Raw genomic sequence first — 26,179 nt, forward strand, 5'->3', positions numbered from 1 at the left:
ACAGCCTAGTAAGATCACTTACATGATGTGGGCAAGATGGACAAAACCTCCTCACACCTAAAATATTTTTTGAAAACTGTTATGATGTCATTTCTTTATTTCTTTGGGATTAACTGATCCTCTTCAAGATTCATATTTTAATATGTGACACATACGAGTAATTACAGAAGAAATACCAGGTTATATAAAATTAGTAAAATGCAGACTATGGACTATTAGTAAAATGCAGGAAAGGAAAAGCCCACACATAAACCCACCAAGAGAACTTAAACTGAGAGTCAGTGCAAATAGGTAAGATATTTGTTTAAACACTTGGTAAAAGAAAATGTTCAATTCAGTAGCCGTGAAAAACATGAATTTAAGGGGTGTGGGCATAAGAGAGAAATAGAAAATCCACCTCTCAGAATAAAGGGGGTAAATATTTAGTCAACTCTCAGATAGTATTTCAGTAAATAGATATTTCAATGGAAAATTTCCAACCTGAGAGCAAATAATTGAAGATGGGTTTAAAATGAGAATGAAAGCTCTCCATTTCCCTGTCCCTGCCCAGGCCTGTAACCCAGCCTCTGAGTTCTTGCAGCAGTTTGGCTCTTTCTTCCTTATCCCTCCAACTCCAACTGGAGACTATAATTTTCTTTCTAGCAGGAAACTGATATATACTAATGATGACAGCTGGATTCAGAAGAGGAAAAAGAATACAGGGGACAGAGAGTCCTTGTGGGTTTAAATCACTTTAAAACTCAAAACAAAACCCCCAGATTTGGAATTTTTAAAACCTAGTTAATGGCTAAGGAAACCTCAAATGATTGGGAAGTACTAAGATAAAAGTTTGAATTACACAAAACACATCATTATCTTAAGCTGTTCTAATCATCTTCTCTGCCTTTCCCCTTCACTGGTTTTCTCATTGTTTATGCCCCCAGTCCTTCAATGTAGTTCTAAGACATTTCAGAGGTAGAAATAGCCTGCCAAGGTCACTTACAGAATAGTGTTTGAGAGGAGATGGGCAGATCCTCCTCCATCCAAAAAAGTTTCCCAGAAACTGGTGTTGCTTCATTTCTTTTGGAATAATGAACATCCTTTAAGATTCACATCTACAAATAGTTACTGTTGAAATACATGTATACCCACACACATAAGAGTAAAACAGAATTATGTTATGTAAAATTAGTAAAGTGGAAAATAAGAGGAAGAAATTCCCTTGAATTGCACTATTTTTAGCATAGTGTTGCCATTAATTCTAGTCCTCCACTTTCGATCCCCTTTCTCCCAAACCCTCAATAATGCCTACCACAATGCCCCGACACTCCATGAGAGCATTTTCAGTTACATTCTTTTTCCATGACAAAGGCACTTGGCTCCATAATGAATCTAAATATCCTATAAGGATGTGGGCACAGAAAACATCACTTTATCTTAAAAACCATGTGACCTTATTCTCTGTCTTATATCCTCCAATAATCTCCTCTGTCTACAGGGTCAAATTCAAGCTCCTTAGGCTTCCCTGGAAGCGCCAGGGGTAAAGAACCTGCCTGCCAATGCAGAGATGCAAGAGACACAGCTTTGATCCCTGGGTCAGGAAGAACCCCTGGAGGAGGGCATGTCAACCGACTCCAAGAAGAATCCCATGGACAGAGGAGCCTGTTGGGCTACAGTCCACAGGGTCACAAAGAGACACAACTGAAGCGACTTGGCACGCATGCAGACTTTGGCCCATGAAGCTCTCCTTGACTGAGATCCTGCCTTCCAGTCTCACTTCTAGTCACATCTTCCTGTCCTTGAACCCAATACTTCAGTCACACTGTCCTAGTTCTTTGAGAGCTAGCTCTTTGATGTGAGCCTCTGTGGCTTCAGACATGCTCCTTCCTCTGTCTCTGCTGCTGCTGCTGCTAAGTCGCTTCAGTCGTGTCCGACTCTTTGCGATCCCATGGACTGCAGCCTATCATGCTCTTCTGTCCATGGGATTTTCCAGGCAAGAGTACTGGAGTGGGGTGCCATCGCCTTCTCCGCCTCTGTCTCTAATACCCACCTATACTTTGACCACCTGGTGAATTTCTACATATCCTCAGAACTCTGCTCCTCCTCTATGAGCCACCTCCTCCTCAATGGAGGCTTTTCTGTTCTACCAAGTAGAAATGACCTTTCATTCTTTAGTGCCTCACACGTATCCCATATACACTTCATTTATAGCATCTCAGTCCCTTTTTGGGCCTATTTACAAACCTCAAACATACCACGTGCCTCTCCAGATGTAGTTGCTTGTCTGATGTTAGCATGTCATGTCTGATAAATGAAAAAATCAGTGAACAACAAGATGGCCATTCTCTGGATCAGTAAGAGAGGCAGTTCAGTTCAGTCGCTCAGTCGTGTCCAACTCTTTGCGACCTCATGAGGACCCCAGGCCTCCCTGTCCATCACCAACTCCCGGAGTTCACCCAGACTCATGTCCATCGAGTCACTGATGCCATCCAGCCATCTCATCCTCTGTCGTCCCCTTCTCCTCCTGCTCCCAATCCCTCCCAGCATCAGGGTCTTTTCCAATGAGTCAACTCTTCGCATGAGGTGGCCAAAGTACTGGAGTTTCAGTTCTAGCATCATTCCTTCCAAAGAAATCCCAGGGTTGATCTCCTTCAGAATGGACTGCTTGGATCTCCTTGCAGTCCAAGGGACTCTCAAGAGTCTTCTCCAACACCACACTTCAAAAGCATCAATTCTTCGGTGCCTAGCCTTCTTCACAGTCCAACTCTCACATCCATACATGACCACAGGAAAAACCATAGCCTTGACTAGACGGACCTCAGTCGGCAAAGTAATGTCTCTGCTCTTCAATATGCTATCTAGGTTGGTTATAACTTTTCTTCCAAGGAGTAAGCGTCTTTTAATTTCATGGCTACAGTCACCATCTGCAGTGATTTTGGAGCCCAAAAACATAGAGTCTGACACTGTTTCCACTGTTTCCCCATCTATTTGCCATGAAGTGATGGGACCGGATGCCATGATCTTTGTTTTCTGAATGTTGAGCTTTAAGCCAACTTTTTCACTCTCCTCTTTCACTTTCATCAAGAGGCTTTTTAGTTCCTCTTCACTTTCTGCCATAAGGGTGGTATCATCTGCATATCTGAGGTTATTGATACTTCTCCCGGCAATCTTGATTCCAGCTTGTGTTTCTTCCAGTCCAGCGTTTCTCATGATGTACTCTGCATATAAGTTAAATAAGTAGGGTGACAATATACAGCCTTGACGTACTCCTTTTCCTATTTGGAACCAGTCTGTTGTTCCATGTCCAGTTCTAACTGTTGCTTCCTGACCTGCATACAGATTTCTCAAGAGGCAAGTCAGGTGGTCTGGTATTCCCATCTCTTTCAGAATTTTCCACAGTTTATTGTGATCCACACAGTCAAAGGCTTTGGCATAGTCAATAAAGCAGAAAGAGAGGCAGGAGCACCCCTAATCCAGTGGATTCCAAAGTGGATTCCTGACATTCTATGCCAGGTATGCTTCAGTGTTTTCCTAGGAAAGCAGGCATTTCTTCTTTCTTGAAAATGTTTAAGAACATGAGGAGAACTGTAAATGTGAGGAATTGATCATAACTCTTTCAGGCTACAGGGAATTGGATTAGCTACATGGTTTCCAGCCAGTGATAATGGTAATGATGATAATAATATTAACAGTAGCTAATATTTATTGAGTGCTTCTCTCTGCCATGCAAAGGAAATTCTAAGATATAGACTCTATTACATCCCCATTTACAATTGAGAAAAAAGTGTCTCAAGGAGGTTAAATGACTTGCCTAAGGTCTTTACCTAGTTTTTAATTAGTGACTTTCCATAGCTGTTATGTTTGTGAGTAGATGGCACCCCACTCCAGCACTCTTGCCTGGGAAGTCCCATGGACGGAGGAGCCTGGTGGGCCGCAGTCCATGGGGTCGCTGGGAGTCAGACACGACTGAGTGACTTCACTTTCATGCATTGGAGAAGGAGATGGCAACCCACTCCAGTGTTCTTGCCTGGAGAATCCCAGGGATGGGGGAGCCTGGTGGGCTGCCATCTATGGGGTCGCATAGAGTCGGACACGACTGAAGCGACTTAGCAGCAGCAAGGTCACAAAAGCTAAGAAATGGCAGACCTGGGATTCAAACCTAGGGATCAAGCTTTACGGCCCTTGGGGTACACTCCCTACTCTGAGTTTGGTGAGCTCTGGATGTAGACAGATGTATATTTACAAACATATGCGTATGATATAAACATTTGATTTGAATTGGGAAAATGAATTTACATCTGACTGATGAATGAGTTTAAATAAGATTTGTACCCTTTTCTCTTTTTTTCATTTATTTTTGGCTGTGCTGGGTCTTTGTTGTTGGGCGAAGGCTTTCTCTTGCTGTGGTGAACAGGGGCTTCTTTCCAGCCGCGGTGTGCAGGCTTCTCACTGCGCTGGCTTCCCTCGCTGCAGAGCATGGGCTCTAGAGTGCGCAGGCTTCAGTAGCTGTGACCTGGGGGCTCAGGAGTTGCAGCTCTTGGTCTTAGCTGACCCGCAGCATGTGTGGTCTACCCAGACCAGGGATTGAACCCTTGTCTCCTGCACTGGCTGCCAGATTTTTACTCAACGGACCACCAGGGAAGTCCTAAGATTTGTATCTTGATGACAACTGTTACTATTATAAAACCTGAAAAATTTTGATTTCAATTAATCAGTTAGTAGCAAATACATTTGGGGACTGCCCTGGTGGTCCAGTGGTTAAGAATCCAGATTGCAGTGTAGGGGATGTGGATTCAATTCCTGGTTGGGGAAACTAAGGTCTAACATGCCATGGAGAACTAAGCCCTTTGGCCACAACTAGACAGTCTTTGCTGACTAAGGTCCGTTTAGTCAAGGCTATGGTTTTTCCAGTAATCACGCATGGATGTGAGAGTTGGACTGTGAAGAAGGCTGAGCGCTGAAGAATTGATGCTTTTGAAGTGTGGTGTTGGAGAAGACTCTTGAGAGTCCCTTGGACCGCAAGGAGATCCAACCAGTCCATTCTGAAGGAGATCAGCCCTGGGTGTTCTTTAGAAGGAATGATGCTGAAGCTGAAACTCCAGTACTTTGGCCACCTCATGCAAAGAGCTGACTCATTGGAAAAGACTCTGATGCTGGGAGGGATTGGGAGCAGGAGGAGAAGGGGACGACAGAGGATGAGATGGCTGCATGGCATCACTGACTCGATGGATGTGAGACTGAGTGGACTCCGGGAGATGGTGATGGACAGGGAGGCCTGGGGTGCTGCGATTCATGGGGTTGCAAAGAGTCGGACACGACTGAGCAACTGAACTGAACTGAACTGAAGACAGTCTGTGTGCCGCAATGATGCAACTACAACCCAGTATGCCACAACTAAGACCAGACACAGCCAAATAAACAAATTTATTTTTTAAAATCCACTTAATACACACCTACTACTTGCTTAGCTGGGGGACACAGAAACTTAGCATGATCCATTCTTTCAAGGCATTTACAATGTAAACCTGTCACAATGATACTTTGAAATCACACTGAAATCTACACATCCAGGTGAGTGCTCACCTTGCTTAGTGTAGCTACTGCTCAAACTGCCTTTGGAAATAATTAATTAAACACTAAGAATAGATTTAATTATTTTAAGCTCACAGTTTATTTTTTATTCTAAACTGTGCTACCTACCTTGGCTACCATTTTATTTGAGATTTATTATTCTTGCTATTTAGTTGCTAAGTCATGTCCTGTTCTTTACGACCTCATGGACTGTGGCACACCAGGCTCCTCTGTCCATGGGGTTCTCCAGGCAAGAATACTGGAGTGGGTTGTCAGTTCTTTCTCCAGGGGATCTTTCAGGACTAGGGATCAAATCAGAGCCTTCCACCTTGGCAGGTGGATTCTTTACCACTGAACCACCAGAGTAACCCTTATCTGATACTTGGTTAATTCTAAAAGTCTAATTCATCCTCAAAGGAGGACAATTTGATACTGCTATTTGTGTGGATGTAGTACATAGATACACACATTCATATAGAAAGACACATACGTATATATTCTGTGGTTTATGAGGGCAATTCCCAAAGGACTGGAAAAAACATCAGTGCTTGTCCAACAGGAATATATGAGCTGTACATGTAAATTTTGATTTTCTAATAGTTATATTCTAAAAAGGACAGTATCACTGACTCAATGGACATGAGTTTGAGCAAACTCCAGGAGATAGTGAAGGACAGAGAAGCCTGGTGTGCTGCAGCCCATAGGGTCACAAAGAGTCGGACACGACTTAACAACTGAACAACAACGAAGAGTAAAAAGAAACAGATGAGATTAACTTTAATTACACTTTTTATTTAAACTAATATACCAAAAATATTATCATCCCAATATGTAATCAATATAAACATTATTGAGAAATTAAACCCTTTTTCCTCATACCAAGTCTTCGAAATTCAGTGTGTATTTTATTCTTATAGAACAGTTCAACTTGGATCCACCACATCTCAACAGTTCAAGAGCCACATGTGGCTAGTGACTGCCATACTAGAGAGGGAAGGATGAAATATTTACAGCTATGGCTGTCATACCAAAAAAAAAAAGTAAAAGTGACCCATCCCCTACACATCCTACTCTGCAAAGTAATGACTCTAAGAGGTGTAATACACTGATGCAAGTGAAATGCTGTTGAGTGACAACAGCTTGTGAGCATACTTACCTGGGGGTATAAACACTAAATAATGTCAGAGTTTGTGGAAAGGATGATTTCAAAAGGCCAAAGTCATCTTCATGATTCGTTAGTAAAGGACAGGCAGTTGGAGAAGAGAGAAGGGTATTTTACAATATTCAAGGGTTAACCCTTTCAGAAAAAAAATAATGGTACTAATACACCAGGAGAAACTTAGTTCAACAAATGAAAGATTAGAGTCGATCACACAACTATGATACTAACCCAGGGGATGGGCTTGTAAGTAGTGAGCAACTTTTTCATGAACGAGGCTCTTTAAAACATTGAGCAGAGAAGTACTACTAAGCTACATGAAATTTGGAACTAAGATACAAAAATGGCAGGAACTATTTTTTGGTACTAAAAATGGTACAAATAATGTGCATGGTAACGTCTGATTCATAATCTTTATACTCTCTGGACCTCAGTTAATTCAAGTGTAAAATGAAGTGGACACAACCCTCAGGCCCCTTACAGCTAGAGTGACCTGTGATTCATTGTGCAAACCTGGACACTTTAAGAGTAAAAGGGGCACTATTAATAATTATGCTGGGATAAGAGGTATAAACTAGAACCGTTTCACAGCCATAAAACTATATGGTCCTCTTCTACCAAACGGATGCAACAGCTACTCCTATGCAGGGATGTGGAGCTGATCAAAGTCCAGGCGTGTTCTTATTACCTCTGCGTGGCCACAGGGGCCTTGGGGGCTAATACACACTGATCTGAGTGAGGCAGCTTCGCCTCTCCCCCCAGAGCATTTTAAATTGGTTTGAATTTGGGAACAGGATTCCATATGGACAGAGCTGGACTCTGACAGCCTGAATATATTTACTGAAGACAACAAATCATTGACAGACTCAATGTAACAGAGGAAAGGCCTGGCCTGCTTGTACTCAGAATCTGACTTTGTAATTGTAGCCTCCTTTAGACAGGCCTAATCAATTAGAAGAGGCTGATTTTAACCAGTTGCAGGCTCATTACTCTGCATTCCAGTTTGTGTTGATGAAAATCAGTTTCAGTCTGTGGCCTGGAACTCATGTACAGCACTTCCTGAGGCCTCTTATATAAACACATCAAAACATTTTCTTTTTTTTTTTTTGGAGCTGCCCCTCTCCGTTTTAAGAAAACCACTCTGTGAATCATGATGAAAACAGAACAACTGCATGTGGGTCTGGGGCCCATACCAGGAAACATACGTGACGCAAGGAACATGTACAAAGTCAGAGCTTGAGGTAGTGCATGGTAGACTTGAGCCTCAAATATCTAGGCTCCAGCAACAAATGAGTCCGCTCGGTTATCGCCACAAAATGGAACAGAATGAACTTCTGAGTTACTGAAAATGACAAGAGTCGAGTCCAGGCTCTTCCCGGAATGACCAAATAGAAAACAAACTTGCAACTAAACAAGGACAAGTTTCCTTGGGAAGCTTTTATGAAGGAAGCGTATGACACTAAGTATAATTTTGATATGTGGTTTAGTCTTGCAAAAGTAGAAGTGGGGGAGTGCGTGGGAGAGCCACTCAAAACCCCACCTACATTTCAAAGACCTGTAATCACTCCCAAATATAATATAACTGTGAATCATACCTGGCTGGTTGCCTTTTGAGAGTTTGTCAAGGCAGCAAGTCAACAAGAAGAGGATATCAATATACACAGCTCTGGTCACCAAACATGGATTTTGCCTAGAAAGGTAAAGAACAGAATATAAATTGGTAATTTTTCTCTCTGAGGACTGGGCCACAGAAAAGAGAAAATGGGTACTTTCTACCAGGCATATCATAAGGCTTAGAGAGTTGCGAGTACGTGCTAAGTTGCTTCAGTCGTGTCCAACTCTCTGTGACTCTATAGACTTGTAGCCCACCATGCTCCTCTGTCCATGGGGATTCTCCAGGCAAGAATCCTGGAATGGGTTGCCATGTCCTCCTCCAAGGGATCTTCTCGCCCCAGGGATTGAACCTATGTCTCTTATGTCTCCCACATTAGCAGGCAGGTTCTTTACCACTAGCGCCACCTGGGGAGCCCCAGAGAGTTGTAACAAATGCTAAAAATGATGGACAGTCACTGATGGTGACAATGGCGAAATTTTCATTTCTCACGAAAAGAAAATGAAAATAAAATCCTAGTGCTTACGGTGGAGGTTGGGACTGTGTTTGTACAAATTAGAGAAAATTCTATGCTCTGGCGCCAAAGAAAGTTAACTGAAAACAAACAAAAACCAATACCCTATTCCAGTTATTTGAAAACAAGAGGGAAGTAGGGAATATGATACCATATTCTATTATCTTCCTCTTAACTGGACAAATTTAGGGGAAACATCATTGGTTATGAATATCAGTGATTTAGCATTTTGGAGGAGAATTGCACTCACAAATGATAAACTGTATTTACAGACTTAAAAAAGCAGCTGAAAAAACAAACATGAAAGTATTAACAAACTGTTGACAGACATTCCTTTCCTGATAAATGAGAGTTTTTTTTCTTCTTTCAATAAATGGAGGTCTTTTTACTCTTTGAACCACATGCTGGAAAAAGTAAGTGGGCTTGGCTTGAGGGGGTCTAGATCAAAATGGAAGAAAGAAGACTTTTTTTGAGAATAGTACTGAATCTCCCTGACTCCGAGCCTCAGTTCATACTGGTCATGAAAAGTGCCCAAACCTCCCTAGGGTACTTATAATACAGCATAAACAGTAAAAAATGGCTTCCCAGGTGGCTCAGGGGGAAAGATTCCGCCTTCCAATGCAGGAGAAGCAAGAGACACAGGTTCGATCCTTGGGTCAGGAAGATCCCCTGGAGGAGGAAATGGCAACCCATTTCAGTATTCTTGCCTGGAAACTTCCATGGACAGAGGAGCCATTGGGTGGCAGAGAGTCAGATGCGACTGAGCTCATGCATACAAGTGGTAAAAACAACAGGGACAGACCTGGGTTTGAATCCTGGCCTTCTGCCATTTAGTATCTCTGTGACCTGAATCAGATTTCTGACTTGCACAATGGACACCGTAATCACCTCACTGAGAGTAACTGTGAGCATTTGATTCGGCCTGTTCCCTGCTCTGCTCCTCTGCCTCCAACCTAGGATGAGGGAATGACATGAGTTCCAGCTAGTGTATTTCCATCTGGCTCGATCCCTCAATGCATCCTTCTCACTTCCTATAAGTTAACAGGTTTCCCATTTCTCTAAAGTTTATTCTCACTCTATCCTGAACTGCCCATATCTTAGGGGCATGTGATATCTGCATGAAAAGCAAACCAGATACTTTTCCATTAAAACAAAACTGTCTTGTTTCAAGATTTCCCTTTCGCTGACCTGCCTCATTTCTGTTCCCTGACTTCACCTACAGTATCTGCTTGCTCCTTGACTCCGACTCTGCCGTAACGACTAGTTTATATGTACACTTCACATTTGGCCTAGTTTCATGCCTATGCCCAGTTATTTTTAAAAATTAGTTTTAAAAAGCAGGTAACACATGCACATGGTATAAAAATAACTCAAACAGTACAGAAGGGTATGCAGTAAAAATGAAGTGCCTTTTCCATGCCCCCACCCTCTGCCCACGTTCTGTTCCCCTGAGGCAACCGCTGTTACTGCTTTCTAGAGCACATCCTTCCAGGCACATTTTACAAGCGTCTATCTATAGCTACCCACTTGCTTATTTTTATATAAGTAGTGGTTTACTACTTACTGAGTTCTGAGCATTACCTTTTTTCCACTAATACTTTAAAGATATCATTCTATTAAAAAACACAGATTTGCCTCATTTCTTAAATGGTTGTGAACTATTCCATTTCATGGATGTACCTGTCCCTTAATGAAATAAGTCAGATTGTTTAGGATATTTTGCTGAAAACAATGATGTAATAAAGATATATGTATATTAGTTTATGCATATGAATGAATATTCAAAAGAGAAATCCCTAGAAGCTTAAGTGCTGGATCAAGATATTCATACATTTAAAATTTTGCTTCATTTAGATCAGATGCTCTTCAAAGAGACTGGGACTACTTATGCTTTCACCAACAGTGTTTAAGATTCCCCTCCAACCCCAACAATCTGACTCACACTGTGATTAAACCTTTTGACCTTTGCCAAGCTGATAAGTGGAAAAACAGTACCTCATCATTTTGTCATAATTATTTTAAATGAAGTTGCCCATCCCTTCATAAGCTTTTCAAAAATGATATCTTAATTTCCTTTTCTGTAAACTGTGATCAAATCTCCAATCTATTATGTTATTGGTATTTTCCTTATTGATTTGTAGGAACTCTTTGTATATTAAGGAAATCTGTCCTCTGTCATATGTGTTGCAAATATTTTTTTGCAGTTGATCATCTGACTTTAAAACTTACTTACAATACTTTTTTTGGAATTCAAAACTGTTTGGTTTAATGCAGTCAAATATATTATTTTTATCTTCTGGATTTTATGTCATGCTACCAAAATCTAAACTTTCCTCAATATAGATTTATATTTATAAATTTTTCTTTAGTACTTTTTCTTCTAGTACTTTACATTTCCATTTATTTACTTCTTTATTTATGGCTGTGCTGTATCTTCATTGCTGCACCTGGGCTTTCTCTAGTTGCTGCGAGCTTCTCATTGCAGAGCACAGGCTCTAGGGTGCGTAGGCTGCAGTAGTTGCAGAGGGCTGGCTCAGTAGTTGTGGAGCGTGTGCTTAGTTGCCCATGGCATGTGGAATCTTCCTGGAGCAGGGATCGAACTCAGGTCCCCTACATTGGCAGGCAGATTCTTAACCATTGAACCACCAGGGAAATCTTACAGTTTCATTTTTTGTTCTTGTTAACACTTTGGTCTATTTGGAATTTACTCTCCCCAAATCTTACCTTTATATTTTGTCTCTATTCAGTTTTCCTCAGGTCAGTTAAATTTGACTTGTGAAGTTGAAAAGTCCATAGTCTATGAAAATTACTTTAACAGTATCATTCCCTGTTCTGGCACGTCCACGGTTTAAAACGTGGGATATCTTCCCTCCTCCCAATGGAAAATCACTCGGGAGGGAGAGCAAGAAAACCTAATGCAAAGGGTTAATGAATTATCAGACATGAGGCACGAGGCTGAATAATAAACGGCCTGCAGATAGCAGGATGAATGCCTCCTGAGCATCCAGCTGCGAGCTAGGTAGGTGCTGGAAAAAGATGCACAAGAGAGGATTTTTGGCCTCGGAGAGTTCTGTCTTGTTTTGGAGACAAAAATAAAGACAAAACTCAGGACAGGATGTAAGGAGTTAAGGGAAAGAACATAACAGGGTGGCCCAGAAACATGGAAGAGATGTATGAAGACCCAAGTCCAACTATAAACAACGGGAGGGATTTAGAGAGACAAAGCTCACAAGGAAGGGGATTTTGAGAGGAGGCAATAGAGGCAGAAGAAAGGAGTCTGGCTTGTCTGGGGACCCATGGGAGACGGGATACTCCATGCTAACTGGTGCTCCTTGGTGTAAAAATGTACTGCCTGCTCCATTTGACCTCACAGGGTCATAGCTTCTCACCTCAGATGTTTTCCTGCTAGTGGAGCCACACAGAACCATAAAGGAAAGTTTTTGGGAAATTGGTTTGACTTTCAAGTTCAGTGAGGAACCTGGTTTCCATGATATTTTTAGCTAAATTAATATATTTTAGAACAGTTCTAAATGAATAGAGGAAACGTTGGCCATCTTTACGTCCCCCTGCCAGGCTGAAGTGTTCTGCACCTTCTCTTGGCCTGGCACAGGCTGCCAACCTTCCTGGCAGTCTGGGACCCGGCAGGGACCACTCTGACGGCTGCCAGAACGGAGGTTCTACGCCAAGTCTGATGTAGTCAACGAGATCGTGGGAGGCTCCCTCAAATTCTGCTGCTTTCGATTCCAGGAAACAGAGAGGATCTGGGGCTACAAAGCAGTCCATCCACGCATGGCTTCTCCTTCAAGACTGACTCAGAGAGAAATTCTGGCCCAGAGCCCACTGTTCAAGGCTCCACCCTTGAGGAGAGCCACAGCCTCACAACATCGCTGTCTGGAATCAGAGTTGGGCTTCACTCTGAATTGGCTTCTAAGTCAGGAAAATAAATTTTTTTTTTTCTTTTTCTTTTTCTCTCCCTGTTACTTGGTGTTTGTTCTGACTTGGAAATGGTACACCGTGAGTTCAGGGTGAGCCAGAGGTTTGTTCTCGGTCTGTCAAGCCACTTTGATGATGGGAATAAAATCCTGGGAAAGAGCAAGCCAGCTGGACAGGAAACCAAGCCACAGGGTTTTGGTGGGTTTGGGGTTTTTTTCCCTGCCCCCAGATGGAAAAATCCTGGCACAGGGCATGGTATAATAAAGACTGAGTGTTAAAAAAAACTCAGGAGTGGTCGGGGTCTAACAAATGGGCTGAAAAACAGCATAATAGAGGTTTTAGAAGGAGTAACAGGAATCAGGTACTATGAGGACTAAGTTTACATAAATAAAGCGAAATGCAGGCCTTGTTAAAACTTTCTTCCACTCTTTCCATCACTGGTCCCTTGACATATACCCACCCAAGAACTCGATCTCTGAACTTCATTAAACCTCCTGCCCTCTCTCCTGGAAGTTGGGGGAGGCAGAAGGCAGAGAAGAGAGAGTAAGGCTTCCCAGACATGTTTACAATGGCCCTAGTGTCTGGAGGATACCAGAAGCTCTTGGGAAGCCTGTGATAAATTATTCACTTCTTCTGTCCCTTCCGGAATCCCAGTGGCTGCAGAGATTTTTAACTGAAGCCCATTCATTCAGAAAACATTTACTAAGAGGAAACTGAGAGCCCAAAATAATGCCAGGGTATGGATATATGAAGACGAAATGATACAGTGACATTCGTCACTGCCCTCAAGAAACTTAGAGTCCTGAATTGTGTTTTTCAAACTGTAGGTTATGACCCATTTTGTTGGTTATGAAATAAACTAGTAGGTTTAGATGACCACCTACTAGTGCTAAGAGAAAGCATAAGAGAAAGAAAGGAAGGAAGAGGAAACAGGTATGGAGGAGGGAGGAGAGAGCTAGCTAGGGCAAGCAGGAGCAGTAAAAGATAATCACGTTGCATCATAGCAGTCAGGGTAAGCATCTCTCCGTTAAATTGTTATATATAGGATTTCTAGAAAATTTTTGCCCAGAATTTTTAATAAATTATCTTTGATATAACTTATAAAATGTGATAACTTTGAGTAAAAATATTGACTGATTTAGTCTAATGTCCTTTTCTTTTTCAGGTAATAAGCCACCATCTATTATACCAAATGGTATCAGTGGGGTATTCTTGATATCCAAAATGATGGTGGATAACATTCCTGAAATTAAATCTTCTAAATCTTGAGTAAACTCCCTCTCTGTTGTATTTTTCTACAAACTGTTCATATCTTATATACACAGTAAAATTTACATTATGTAAGATTTCACAGGTATGTTTGTGTATATATCCACACAGATATACACACGGGGTACAAAGATACATACTAAGTCATCTGTAAAATCTATTTCTGGTTGTGAATGGCTGTCAGAAAACCTTGAAAGGCCGTGGTTTAGTGAGAGAAACACACAACCAATTATGTGGTATGATGGGTGCTCAAAGGAGGGTTGACAGAGTAAAAATTAAGGATGGGGTGGTGGGGGGAAATGGCTCGGTAAAACCAGAAGTGCCTTTGCAGGAGGAGTCTAAGAGATGGACTGTGGGCGGCATGACTCCAGCAGAGGAAGCAGCGTGTCCGAAGATGACGGCATGTTACATGTTTGAAAAATAAGAAGAAGCACAAAGGGGATGTGGAATGGATGGGACAGCAGGAAATGACACAAGATGATGACATGCCCCAAATGGAAGTGCTTAGGAGTGACCTTTCAGAGCTCCAAAAGCTCCAAATGGTTGAAGCCCAGGCGGGATCCCACTGGTCCACTGGACGGCTAGGGCCCCCAGGGCCCATTAGCATGCAGCCTTGGAGGGTTCCCAGCAAGAAACAGACAGTTCACTTTGGACATATTTTTGCTTGTCACTTTGGATGACTTTTTCAGAAGAATTCACTGCCATCCTCAGAGGGCTGAAAACAACTGTTCTGGCTTTAGGCTGCTAGTGTCTGTTAAGGTCCAAGTCCTGAGAAGTCTATCTGGACTTCAACACAGTCAAGGTCGAAGGTCACTCCAGACCCCAGGGAATTACTCCTCCCCAGAATCCTGATTAGACTCATGGTTTAACTTTATTAATCTAGAAACCTTTACTAAGTACCATGGGGTGTATCCTACTTGGAACAGGAGTAGAGAAGGGGACAGGTTCTGGCCTTGAAGAGCTTATGGTCGTGTGTGTGTTGGAGGAAGGGTCTGGAGATGTGGAAAGAGTCCACGAGTGAATGGAAAGCAGGAATTTCAGACGAGAGTTCACTCTGCAAAGATCCAAAGATGGGAGCAAGCTTGCCACATGCTGGGAAGAATGAAGACCAGAAAATCAAACAGGTGCGGCTGGCCAGTTTGATGGCTTAGGATGACTCTGGGTCGTGAGTCCCGGCAGGGGCCCATCGTGGTCCATGGCAATCTCTCCCTCTAATCTGGGATCCTCCGTGAACTCACTCCCACTCAGGTCACGCCTGGTCTGCACCACAGTGACTACAAAGCCTCTTGCCATGGGGCCAGCACTGGGCTTAATGAAGCAGTATTCTGGGGACCCACCACCAGGACTGAAACAGGCTAGAAGGAAGAAATCCAGAAAAAAAAAAAAGAGGGAAAGGAGGTGAAGAGGAAGGGAGAGAGCAGGCAGGCGAGAAGCCGGGCCACAGGCGGGAGGAGGAGAATAATGCGGTGGGGAAAGAGGCAGAAAAGGGAGGGCGGAGATGGTCTCTAACTGCCCCCGCACCCCGCCACAGTCCCCTCACTGGACACACATCGAGCCACACCATGTCCTGTACTTAAAACTCACTTCAAAGCCTGTCCTCTAGGAAACCGTCCCTGACTAACAATCAGAGACTGGCCTCGGAGAGCAGTGTGAATGGCGGGCATCTCTTTGGACTTCCTCTGATCTCCCAGAGATCCCGCGGGCCACCTTTGTACTCCTCTGCAGTCTGGGACTCCGCAGTGGTAGCTGTCCGCAGACCAGATGCCATCTCGCCTTACATTTGGTTATAAGAGGAAGAGCTGCCGCGGTGAGGAGCCAGGAGGTACTTCTCTGATGTGGGCCACATGAAGTCATATAAATGTGGAAGTGTAAATTAAATAAAAAGGACCCCTCTCTCCCTTCTGATTTCCATTTTCACCACGGCCCCCAGCCAAGCAATCATTCCTATGACATTTCTGGAGAAACAATAGGAGATTTGTTTAAACCAAGATGCCAAACGGTCAGGACCTGCAGAATATATAAGTTCTTCCCCCCACTCCGTAACATACAGAATTCAGATCTGCAGGCAGGCCCAGCTGGCAGCAGCACACAGGGCCAACACCCCCTGTTTGCCACCCCCTGGCTGGCTAACACCCTCTCCCGGCCCTGCTCATTTACCTTGGGCTCCCCCGGGGGAGGGGAGGCGGTGGCAGCAGAGCTCCATTGTTATGGTATGTTCCAGCTTTCATCCAGCCTTTCTTGGTCTGGAGCTCTGCTAGTATTTATACTCACACCCACATATATGAGCTGCCCCAGAGCCCTCCTACTGGGATTCTCCTTTTAAATGTGAAGCCATCTTCATGCCCTGCCCTGGGTATTGACCAATTTGTAAGGAATTCTTACCAAGTTGTCAGGCACAAGGCAAGAGACCATGAGCTGTGAGTCTGTCCAGAAAGGGACCATATGTCCAAGCCATATGCTCTAGGGCACAGGGGCTGACCCTGGAAAGGCTGCCTCGTGTCCGACTCTTTGCAGCCCCGTGGACTATACAGTCCATGGAATTCTCCAGGCCAGAATACTGGAGTGGGCTGACATGCTCTCCTCCAGGGAATCTTCCCAACCCAGGGATTGAACCCAGGTCTCTCTCATTGCAGGTGGATTCTTTACCAGCTGAGCCAACAGGGAAACCCTCCTTTGCCCCTGGGGAGATGGAATCTGTGAAAAGAGGGCCTCAACTACTCTACCAAGGTTCTGGGTAGGCACTTGGCAAAGGCCCAGGCAGTCTGCATAAGGCCCTGGGGCTCTGCTTAGGTCAAGGTCAAAGTCACAGCCGCCTCTGCTTCCCAGAGGAGTGCTGCTATATGAGAGGAAGCCCACAAGCTCAATGCCAAGGCTTTGTATTTCCCTCCAGGAAGGCTCACCTGCCTTTTCAGAGGACCCCCAGGGAGCCACCCACCCCTCCCAGAGGCCCTCATATTTTTCCATCTTTCTATTAGGCATCTTTTTCTCATTAATGTACTAACACTCAAGTTATGTGGAGAGAATGAGGAAAAAGAGACCTTGTGTGGGGGTTGGGATTTGTTCAAAGCCTGAAGAAACCATTTTAAAGGGTGTATGTTTTTTATTCCTTTTATGAGAGATGCATGTTTCCCCCCCTCTGTGACTTGTTTAAAAGTAAAGTTTAATATGCTGCCAGAGAAATTGCTGGTTAATAACTTAATAAGCAATGTGCTAGGGATTATGGGAGAAAGGCAGTGTCCAAGAAAACTTTTATTGTACAGTTTGGGGCTTGGAGGATATATAGCTTCAGTTATTACATAAAATGCTAATAGAAGTCCCCTTTCCTTTCAAACTTGACTTTCTCCCTAGATTATTTTTTTAAAAAATAGAATATATAAGTGAGGTGAATGAAAACTTCTAGTAGCTGCAAGAGAAGTCTGAATGTAGATCACAGGTGAGGATTTCTAACAGTATAGTCCAAAGTCTGTTCATGAAATCTTGGCGAAGCACACACTTGGAAATTAGCCCTGGCCACAAAAATAATATCAACTGCATTTTATTAAAAGTTTTATCTTCAAAAAACATTTTATCTTTAAAAGAGTCTTGAGAGGAGAAAAAATAGGCATTGTTATTCCCATTTTTATAAATCAACAAAGTAGCTCACATAGCTCAAGTGACCTGTCCAAGATCAGGGCAGAAACCAAGAATAGAATCAAGGTTTTCTAGACAACTTGTATCTGTGTGTCCCAAACACAGTGAGATGAAAGGGGAGAGGCTGGGCCGAACAATTAGAGCATGTTGCTTTGCAGCCACATGCTCTGGTGGCGTGTCCTGGTGGCCAGGCTGGAGAAGAATGAGGTTTGAAGCACAGCTGTTTCTGTGCCGGCCACCAGAAAGGCCTGTTTTCAACATGGCCAACAAGACTGATAAAGACTTCATTATCTGACAATAAATATTCCCTATTTGCTTAGCTCTTTTGTACTTGCATACCCATTACTCACTATGTCCTTTTCCACCTTCACCTACCTCCCATTTTGGATCTTCCAACTTAACAGATAAAAAACTGACACCCGGGACTTCCCTGGTGGTCCTGCGGTTAAGACTCTGTGCTTCCAATGCAGGGGGCCAGAGGTTCAATCCCTGGTCAGGGAACTAGATTCCACATGCCACAACTAAGACCCCTGTGCAGCCAAATAAGTAAATAAATGTTAAAACAAAACAAAACAAAAGAGGCCCAAGGAAGTTAGAGGCCACCCATCTCTGGTTAGCAGCTGAGCAGGGGGCCAGAACACAGACATGCTACCAGCGAGTATATCCTGCCCCGCCTCAACCTCAGGGAGGCGTGCTCACAGCTAGAATCTTTTCCACTCACCCAGGGCCTCTCAAAGTGACCCCCTGTGGGTACCCAGGAACACAGGGCCTTCGGGCTAGTAAGGGTCCCTTCTGGCTCAAGCAGGAATAAGTTCCTGATTATGAGAGGAAGCTATTTCCAGAGACCCACAGGCCAGTCCAATCGCTGAGGAAGCCTGGGCATCACTGGCAGTGAGGAGGAGAGTGAGGCTTCGGAGGGTCTCTCTCAAACCCACTCCCTCGACTTATTCACATAAGGCCCCACAAGCCTTCGGAGGGTCAGCCCAAAGCCCAGCCAATTAGGACAAAGGCACCAGCGCTAAGTCGGCTCAATATGAGGACAGAGAAGTAGGAAGCCAAGTGAGGCCTCAGGGAGCGTGCCTGCTAGGTCTGCGTGTTGCCGGAAAGCCTGCCCTCAAGTTACTGACTTCAGTTAAAAGCAATGTCTCCAGAAGATCAACAGTGAAAAACAGCTATAGACTCAGAAGAATTATTTACATACTAGTGCTTAGTAACATGTAAGCATGATATGTGGGTCATATCAAGCAGCAGTGAGTCAGCTGAGAGTGGATTTCTGGGGAAAGGGGATCTAGAGAAGCTGAGTTGTACTGGCAAGAAGGTCTAGTGATGGGGTCCTGACCAAGGAGGGCAGCTCCTGAGAGAAGGCCTTGGGCAGCCCAGAGGCTGGGGGTGGCAGTGTTTCCTACGAGGATGATCCAGCTGCAGCAAAGGAAGCAAGAGGACCAAGAGGCAGAAAACCGATTTGCTCTTGAAATCCCAAATTTGGGCTATCTTTGCAGCCAGACGTATCTGTCAAGTAGGAAGAAGCCACCTGTCCCTTGTGTCTATTTTCCTGTCTACAGATACTGGTTTGGATGAGATTCCTGTTTTGAAATAATAAGGGGGCTTTCCTGGTGGCTCAGACAGTCAAGAATCTGCCTCCAATGCAGGAGACCCAGGTTCAGTCCCTGGGTCAGGAAGATCCCCTGGAGAAGGAAATGGCTACCTACTCAAGTATTCTTGCCTGGAGAATCCCATGGACAGAGGAGCCTGGTGGGCTACAGTCCATGGGGTGATAAAAATAGGACATGGCTGAGCAATGAACACTCACTTTTTTCACTTTTTTGAAATAGGGAGTCTGGGTGCTCTTTGTAGTCCCTTTGGGGGCTCCAATGGTTGGGAAGCCATGTGGGTGGGCCTCCAGGCCCACATTTGCACCATATTTGCCATCTCTATTACCTCGAACATCTTGAACTTCCACTTAAGCTTCTGTTTGAAGAAAGGATTCCACTGGATTAGATGATCTCTACATTCCCTTTCCTGTTATAAACTCTGCGGTTCTATGGTCCTCTTAGCAATGTTGAGCAGACAATACCCATGAAGTCTCAAATGCACATGGGCAGTATCTCTGTTCCCATCACTAACTGCCCAGGCATGCAAAGGAGTTTCCAAGTACCAGACAGAGCTGGTGGGTTGCTACTAGGGAGCTTCTGTGAACCTCCAGCAGGGGCTGGAGAGTTTTTCAGTCACTGAGAGAGGCTGGAAAGATGTAACACGCTCCTCAGTGTGTCTCATCAGCATGGAGACAGCAGCCTATTTACTAGTCTGTGCTTACTGACTTCCTCTTCCCTCTTGGATCAGATTCAAATTCCTCTGGCTGACATTTAAGGCCTGCCACAACTGGTCTCTTATCAAATCTTGTACAGCTCTCCAAACACACCATGTCTTCTTCAGTTTTACACCCCCACTGGCCTAAATGCAAACACTTTCTTCACTAGTGTGTCCCTGACCATGCCGTCCACCATCTTGATATGCTCTTTTCTCACCACTTACGGTGTTTCCAAATCACGCCCATTAAAACCCAGCTCAATTACCTAACTCCCCTAGGAAACCTTCCCAATCCACATTCTTTTCTGAATTCTTATACTTAATATACACACTATGGAATTAAGAATTCTATATGAATGTCACTCTTGGTTTTTTTCACATGGATAAGCTCTTTTCAACTAGACTGGATCATAACTAAACCTTGACAATAGAGGCTTAATTATATATATCTAAAGTGGTCTCTGCTTCTCAGGTGGCTCAGTGGTAAAGAATCCACCTGCCAGTGCAGGAGCTGCAGGAGACTCGGGTTCGATCCCTGAGTCAGGAAGATCCCCTGGAAGAGGAAATGGCAACCTACTCCAGTATTTTTGCCAGGATAATCCCATGGACAGAGGAGCCTGGATGAGATACAGTCCATGGAGTTGCAAAGAGTCAGACACAACTGAGTGGCTGAGTATGCACACGTGTAAAAAATGGTCCCCACAATGCTGAGCACTACTAAAATTCCTTTCTTTGTACGCGGACAATGAGACCTTCACAGGTTATTTAACATCATCAGCTCTATATCAGTGTAACTTCACTCATTCACCAATCTGTGAGAATTAACCTTACCTAACAATTAATGGCACTCCACTCCAGTACTCTTGCCTGGAAAATCCCATGGGTGGAGGAGCCTGGTAGGCTGCAGTCCATGGGGTTGCTAAGAGTCAGACACGACTGAGCGACTTCACTTTCACTTTTCACTTTCATGCATTAGAAAAGGAGATGGCAACCCACTCCAGTGTTTTTGCCTGGAAAATCCCAGGGATGAGGGAGCCTGGTGGGCTGCCGTCTATGGGGTCGCACAGAGTCGGACACGACTGAAGCGACTTGGCAGCAGCAGCAAGCCTTTAAAGACTTCTCCCTTCTCCTCAAAGATGTCCTTGACATCCCACCCCCAACTAGCTGGCTTCTATAATACACTTTGACCTCATTCCAGCATTTACCAAATTCTTACATGTTTACAGTTAATTAAATCCAGACCCATCTTATTCACTTGGTTTTTGAAATAGGGACAATATTACTCATCTCTACATTCTCCACTGTGCCGTCTGAATTGCCTTGGATTCACTGGTAATGGCTCAATGAAGGTAACCAAGGTGTTGATTTACCCAAAGGATGAAACATGTCACATGCTAAGGAAAAAAAAAAATAACCCATTATATTACAGTTTTACATAATACTATGAAAATGTGTTGAGGCCATTTAAAGCCTGCATCCCCTGCAAGCTGGGCAATGACAACACTGCCTAAATCTTCCAACAGCAATACCCCAAGAAGCCAACAGCTACAAGTGGAGCAAGACAGATCTTTCTGAGCCCTTTATCAAATGAATTACCACCTCCAGGCTAGGTTTGCAGATTTCTATATTTAAAACACAGAAAGTTGGGGATTGAATTCTTGATGTGCAGTTGCATAAACAAACTATTTTTATTTCTTGCTGCAGTAAGGAGGAAGCTTTGATCTCGGGCAACTTGTTCAAAGTCTCAGTTTAATATATTGATCACTTCTGAGTGCTTTTACCTGACTAGTTTCCATAAGCTCAGCCTGTCAACAAGAAATACCTCATGTAGTCTCAAGCTTCACTTCTTAAACAGCTTATTCCTTTAAAACTTGATGTAATTTTAAAAGGAATATCTAATGAAGAAAAGGTTTTGTGTCTCAGAAAAGGCTGCCCACTGCTTTGGGTTGAGATGTGCTAACTTAATGTTTCTCTCTGTTTTTAAAACTACAAACAGGATCTCATCCCAAGATATCATGACCTTGAACATTCCTGAGAAGTCTGAAAGGGAAGTGAACAAATGTCAACAAGCTTGGGTCTAAAATATACCAGCTTCATTTCTCTCATCATTCAAGTATGCACGAGGCTCAGAGAGACTTTGAATAGGCTGAGCTGGGGGATTAAAGGGGGGTCCTGATGAGATTCTCCCTCCCTGGTAAAATCTGGGGGTTGAAAGAAAAGCAATTAAAAGGGGGAGGGGGTGGGGGAGTACTGGGAAAACCTTTATTTTGAGAAAAAAAAAAAGAGTATAGAAGAAACAAACCCGAAGCAAACCCAACCCCCAGTAATGCCTGGAAACTTGCTATGTAAGTAACCATCCCTGTTAAGACTTGCTTCCCTTACAGTTTTGGCAGGGACCACAAATGACAGCCTTAGAATGCCACATGATCATCTGAATATTTTAACAACCCATCTCCACTGGATTCATTTCAGCAGCATGGAAGTGAAATGCAACCTGCAGCTGTGGTGAAGGGCTAAGGCCCCTTGCAGGAGTTGTGAAAGAAGGACCTTTTCTTTAGGGAGGGGGCTGGTCCAGAAGATGCAAGGGACAGGGGTAGGGCTAAGGGACACTGGGACAATGGAATCTGACCTAAATCCCAGGATTTCTGCCTGGGAAGTATAGTCTCTTGTGTGAATAAATCTGGTGGTTAGAAAATAACTGCTGTCTTCAGCTGTAAAGCAAAACAGAACTCTAAACCAGGACTTCTGCAGCTGGCCACAGACCCCCCTGGGGCAGAACTGGGCTTGCCACACAAAAGCCAGCCTTAGCTTTGTCTCTATAAGCATAATTTTCTTATGTATTTAGATCCCAGGCCTTCCATGAGCATACCATCTTAGCTTAGAGGGGGCCAGTAAGAAGGAGAGAAAATGCGGAGAGCAAATGAGAGTATGGCTAAGTGAGTGGATACGAAAGGCAGTCTAGGGAAATGCAAAAGATATGAAGGAGGGACTGGGTGGTATCAGGAGCACTGACGGGAAGTTGTACAGGGGAAGTGAACGGGTCAAACAGCTAACACTTTCTGCAAGTAAGAATTAACTTGGGGAAACAAATCATTGGATCTAGGCCAAAGAGGAGGTCTTCAACAAACATAAACTCCTTCCATCATCTCTTCCCTTCATCAGCACTGATTATTCAAAAATTTATTTCCCAAGGTCGCTTTCCTAGTAACCTTGGGACCTGTTTTTGTATTCCTGAGAGCCTGTTTTTCTCACCAGTGAAGTGAAAGTTGCTCAGTCGTGTCTGACTCTTTGTGACCCCATGGACTTCTCCGGGCCAGAATACTGGGGTGGGTAGCCTTTCCCTTCGCCGGGGGATCCTCCCAACCCAAGGGATCGAACCCAGGTCTTCCACATTGCAGGTGGATTCTTTACCAACTAAGCCACAAGGGAATCAGACTATTATTTCTCAAGAGTATCAGACTATTATTATTTTTCAAAGTGATGAATATTCACTGCATGCCAATGAAGCCTGGATCCTACCCTAGGCACTAAGTCTCCTGGGATGGCTACCCGGACAAGAGACTGTGGACTCCCCATAGAGGCCATGTGGTCCCCTTGCTGCAGGTCACACCAGACACATGGCAAAAGAATTCTGTGCTGATCCCTTCAGTAGCCTCACCCTCTTCTATGGCTCCAAGCTCCAGACACAAGCCCTGAGAATGAGGGAGTGAAGGAGAGAGTATTTCAAAGGGCGGGGTGATCTACAATGGCTGACTCTCTGACCCTTGACCCTCAAATGAGCACTGTCTCAGAAAGCAGCATCGGAATCACCTTGGAGCTTGTCAGAAAAGCAGAATCTCTGGCTCCACCCCAGGCCTACTGAAGGAGACTCTTCATTCTAAAGGCCCCACAGGGTGATTCATGTGTACATTAAGATCTGAGAAGCACCGTTATCGAAAATGTTCAGTTACCACCATTCAAAGCCCTGACTTAAAAACACTGGATAGATAGAGGCAATGTGGTCCAGTAGAAAGAGCCTGACAAGGAGCAGGGAGTTAAGCCCTCCAAAAACATTAGCTGTTGCCAGGTAGTTGTTACAGCCTGGGCAGCTGTTTGAACACAGGCAAATCCCTCATTTCTCTGGGTTGCACTTTCCCACATGCATGGGGATGGGAGAGAACTACAATAACTTTATGATTCCTTCCGGTTCTAAAGTTCTAGGTCTACAATTCTATTTGACAAGTCTGTTTTGCTGCCTTCTCCATACTAAAGTAGGGGCTTTAATAAGTAGTTTCTATGTTTAATACAGCCTGGCATACAGCAGGGCTTAATAAATATTTGTTGAATGAATGGGCAACAAACTGAATGGCCAATAATGGAACAATGGTAAGGTCAACTTAATGACTGATTTTTCAGGTGACCAAAATATGTTATCTTTAACAAACGACGTTTTCAAAGATTTTTTTCTTAATACAAAAATAGGCAAAAAAGCATTTTACTTTTAGTGATGTGTAGACAGTAAAAACAGGACAGAAAAGCAAGAAAATAATTATTATAAGTCTGGACGATAACCTTAGAGGAATGATAGGATAGAAAAGAGATTTTAAATATTTGTCATTAAAATTTTTAAAAATTGTGATAAAATAAACACAAAATAAAATTTACCATCTTAACCATTTTAAGTGAACAGTTTGGGAGTGTTAAGCACACGTACATGGTTGTACCAGCAATCTCCAGAACTCTTTTTCATCCTGTAAAACGAAAATGCTCTGAGTAGAACCCTAACTTTCGCTTTCCTGCCAGCCTCTGGCAACCACCATTCTACTTTGTCTCTCTGAATTTGACTACTCCAGGAACCTCACATAAGTGGAATCCTATAGTATTTGTCTTTCTGTGATGGGTTTATTTCATTTTGCATAACGTGCTCAAGGTTCATCCATGTGGTACTGTGTGTTAGAATTTTCTTCATTTTTAAGCCTAAAGTTCTCTTATTCATACATAACATATTTGTTTATCCATTCATCTATCAATGGACACTTGGGTTATTTCTACTTCTTGCCTATTGTGAACAATACAACTATAACACTTACAAATATCTCTTCATGACTCTGCTTTCAATTCATTTGGGTCTATACCCAGAAGTATAATTGCTAGATCATATGGTAATTCTATTTTTAGTTTTTTGAGGAAACCTCCTACTATTTTCCATAGCAGCTATACCATAAAGAGTTTTCACATCATACACACACACACACACAAGCCTTCTCACCACAAATAGCAGACCCTGCTCACCACAACAGAGAAAGCAACAAAGACCCAGGGCAGCCAGAAATTAAAAAAAAAAGGCCCATCCAAAAAAAAGAAAAAAAAAAAGAAGACTCTTCAACAAATGCATTCATATACTGTTAAATGAAAAAAGTGATAACTTACATACATACAGCTTAATTTCAACTACATTAAAAAAACACAGGAAGAAAGATGAAGTAACTATGTATATAAAACTGTTAACCAATAAGTGGGTTCCACTGGATGTTGGTGAGAGTAGACTTGTATTTTCTTCCCTAATCTTCTACGATAAGCACAAACCACACTGATAGTCAAGAAAAAAAGTGAAAGACGTTTAGTAGGACACATTTTTCTTCTCAGGCATCACATCATCCATCGCATGGAGTCTGATAGCCCATTTAGTTTACCACATTTATTCAAAGGGCATGCGCGTGTGCGCACGGACACACACACACACACACACACACACACACATACACACACACACAGGTTTTTCCTTTTATAACCAAAGATGATAGATAACCAGGCTAATTTCTGAAAAAATTTAAAGCCCCAAATAACAGTAATTCCAACTTTCAATCAAAGTAAGTAAATCTTTTCTCCTCTTACTCTTACCTAACAGGGCTTTTTAAAAGTCCTTCCCATCCAGGCAGGACCTGTGGTCCAGCTGGGACGGCAGGGCTGGAATCTGCACAGAGCAGGGGCAGCAGACAGGGCTGCGAGTGGGGCTGTGCTGACTTCCTCTTCAAAGTCCTCACAGCCAGCCTCGCCAGGCCGGCAGCTGACCCCTGTTCCCACTTGGTTTGTGGCCTGGGTCAGCTTAGTTTTCTTCCAGTAGTTGGTAAACTGTCTTTGCACCAGGAGAGAGATAGTAAACTGGACTGAGGAGAGAGGGATGGCCGGGAAAGGGGAAGGAAGGGACTCGAAGGATTAACGAGCT

At 43.5% G+C, this 26,179-nt stretch overlaps 1 protein-coding gene across 1 annotated transcript in view; it reads right to left on the reverse strand.

Annotated features, from left to right (window-relative positions):
- THADA (THADA armadillo repeat containing) overlaps positions 1 to 26,179 on the reverse strand; it is a 324,132-nt gene that overhangs the window by 71,501 nt on the left and 226,452 nt on the right. Inside the window, exon 30 of the mRNA XM_052647551.1 lies at positions 8,305 to 8,399. Within this exon, the coding sequence (XP_052503511.1) occupies positions 8,305 to 8,399 (95 nt within the window). The remainder of the gene's footprint in view (positions 1 to 8,304; positions 8,400 to 26,179) is intronic.

This window comes from Budorcas taxicolor, chromosome 11 (assembly GCF_023091745.1).
Source record: "Budorcas taxicolor isolate Tak-1 chromosome 11, Takin1.1, whole genome shotgun sequence".
NCBI lineage: Eukaryota > Metazoa > Chordata > Mammalia > Artiodactyla > Bovidae > Budorcas > Budorcas taxicolor.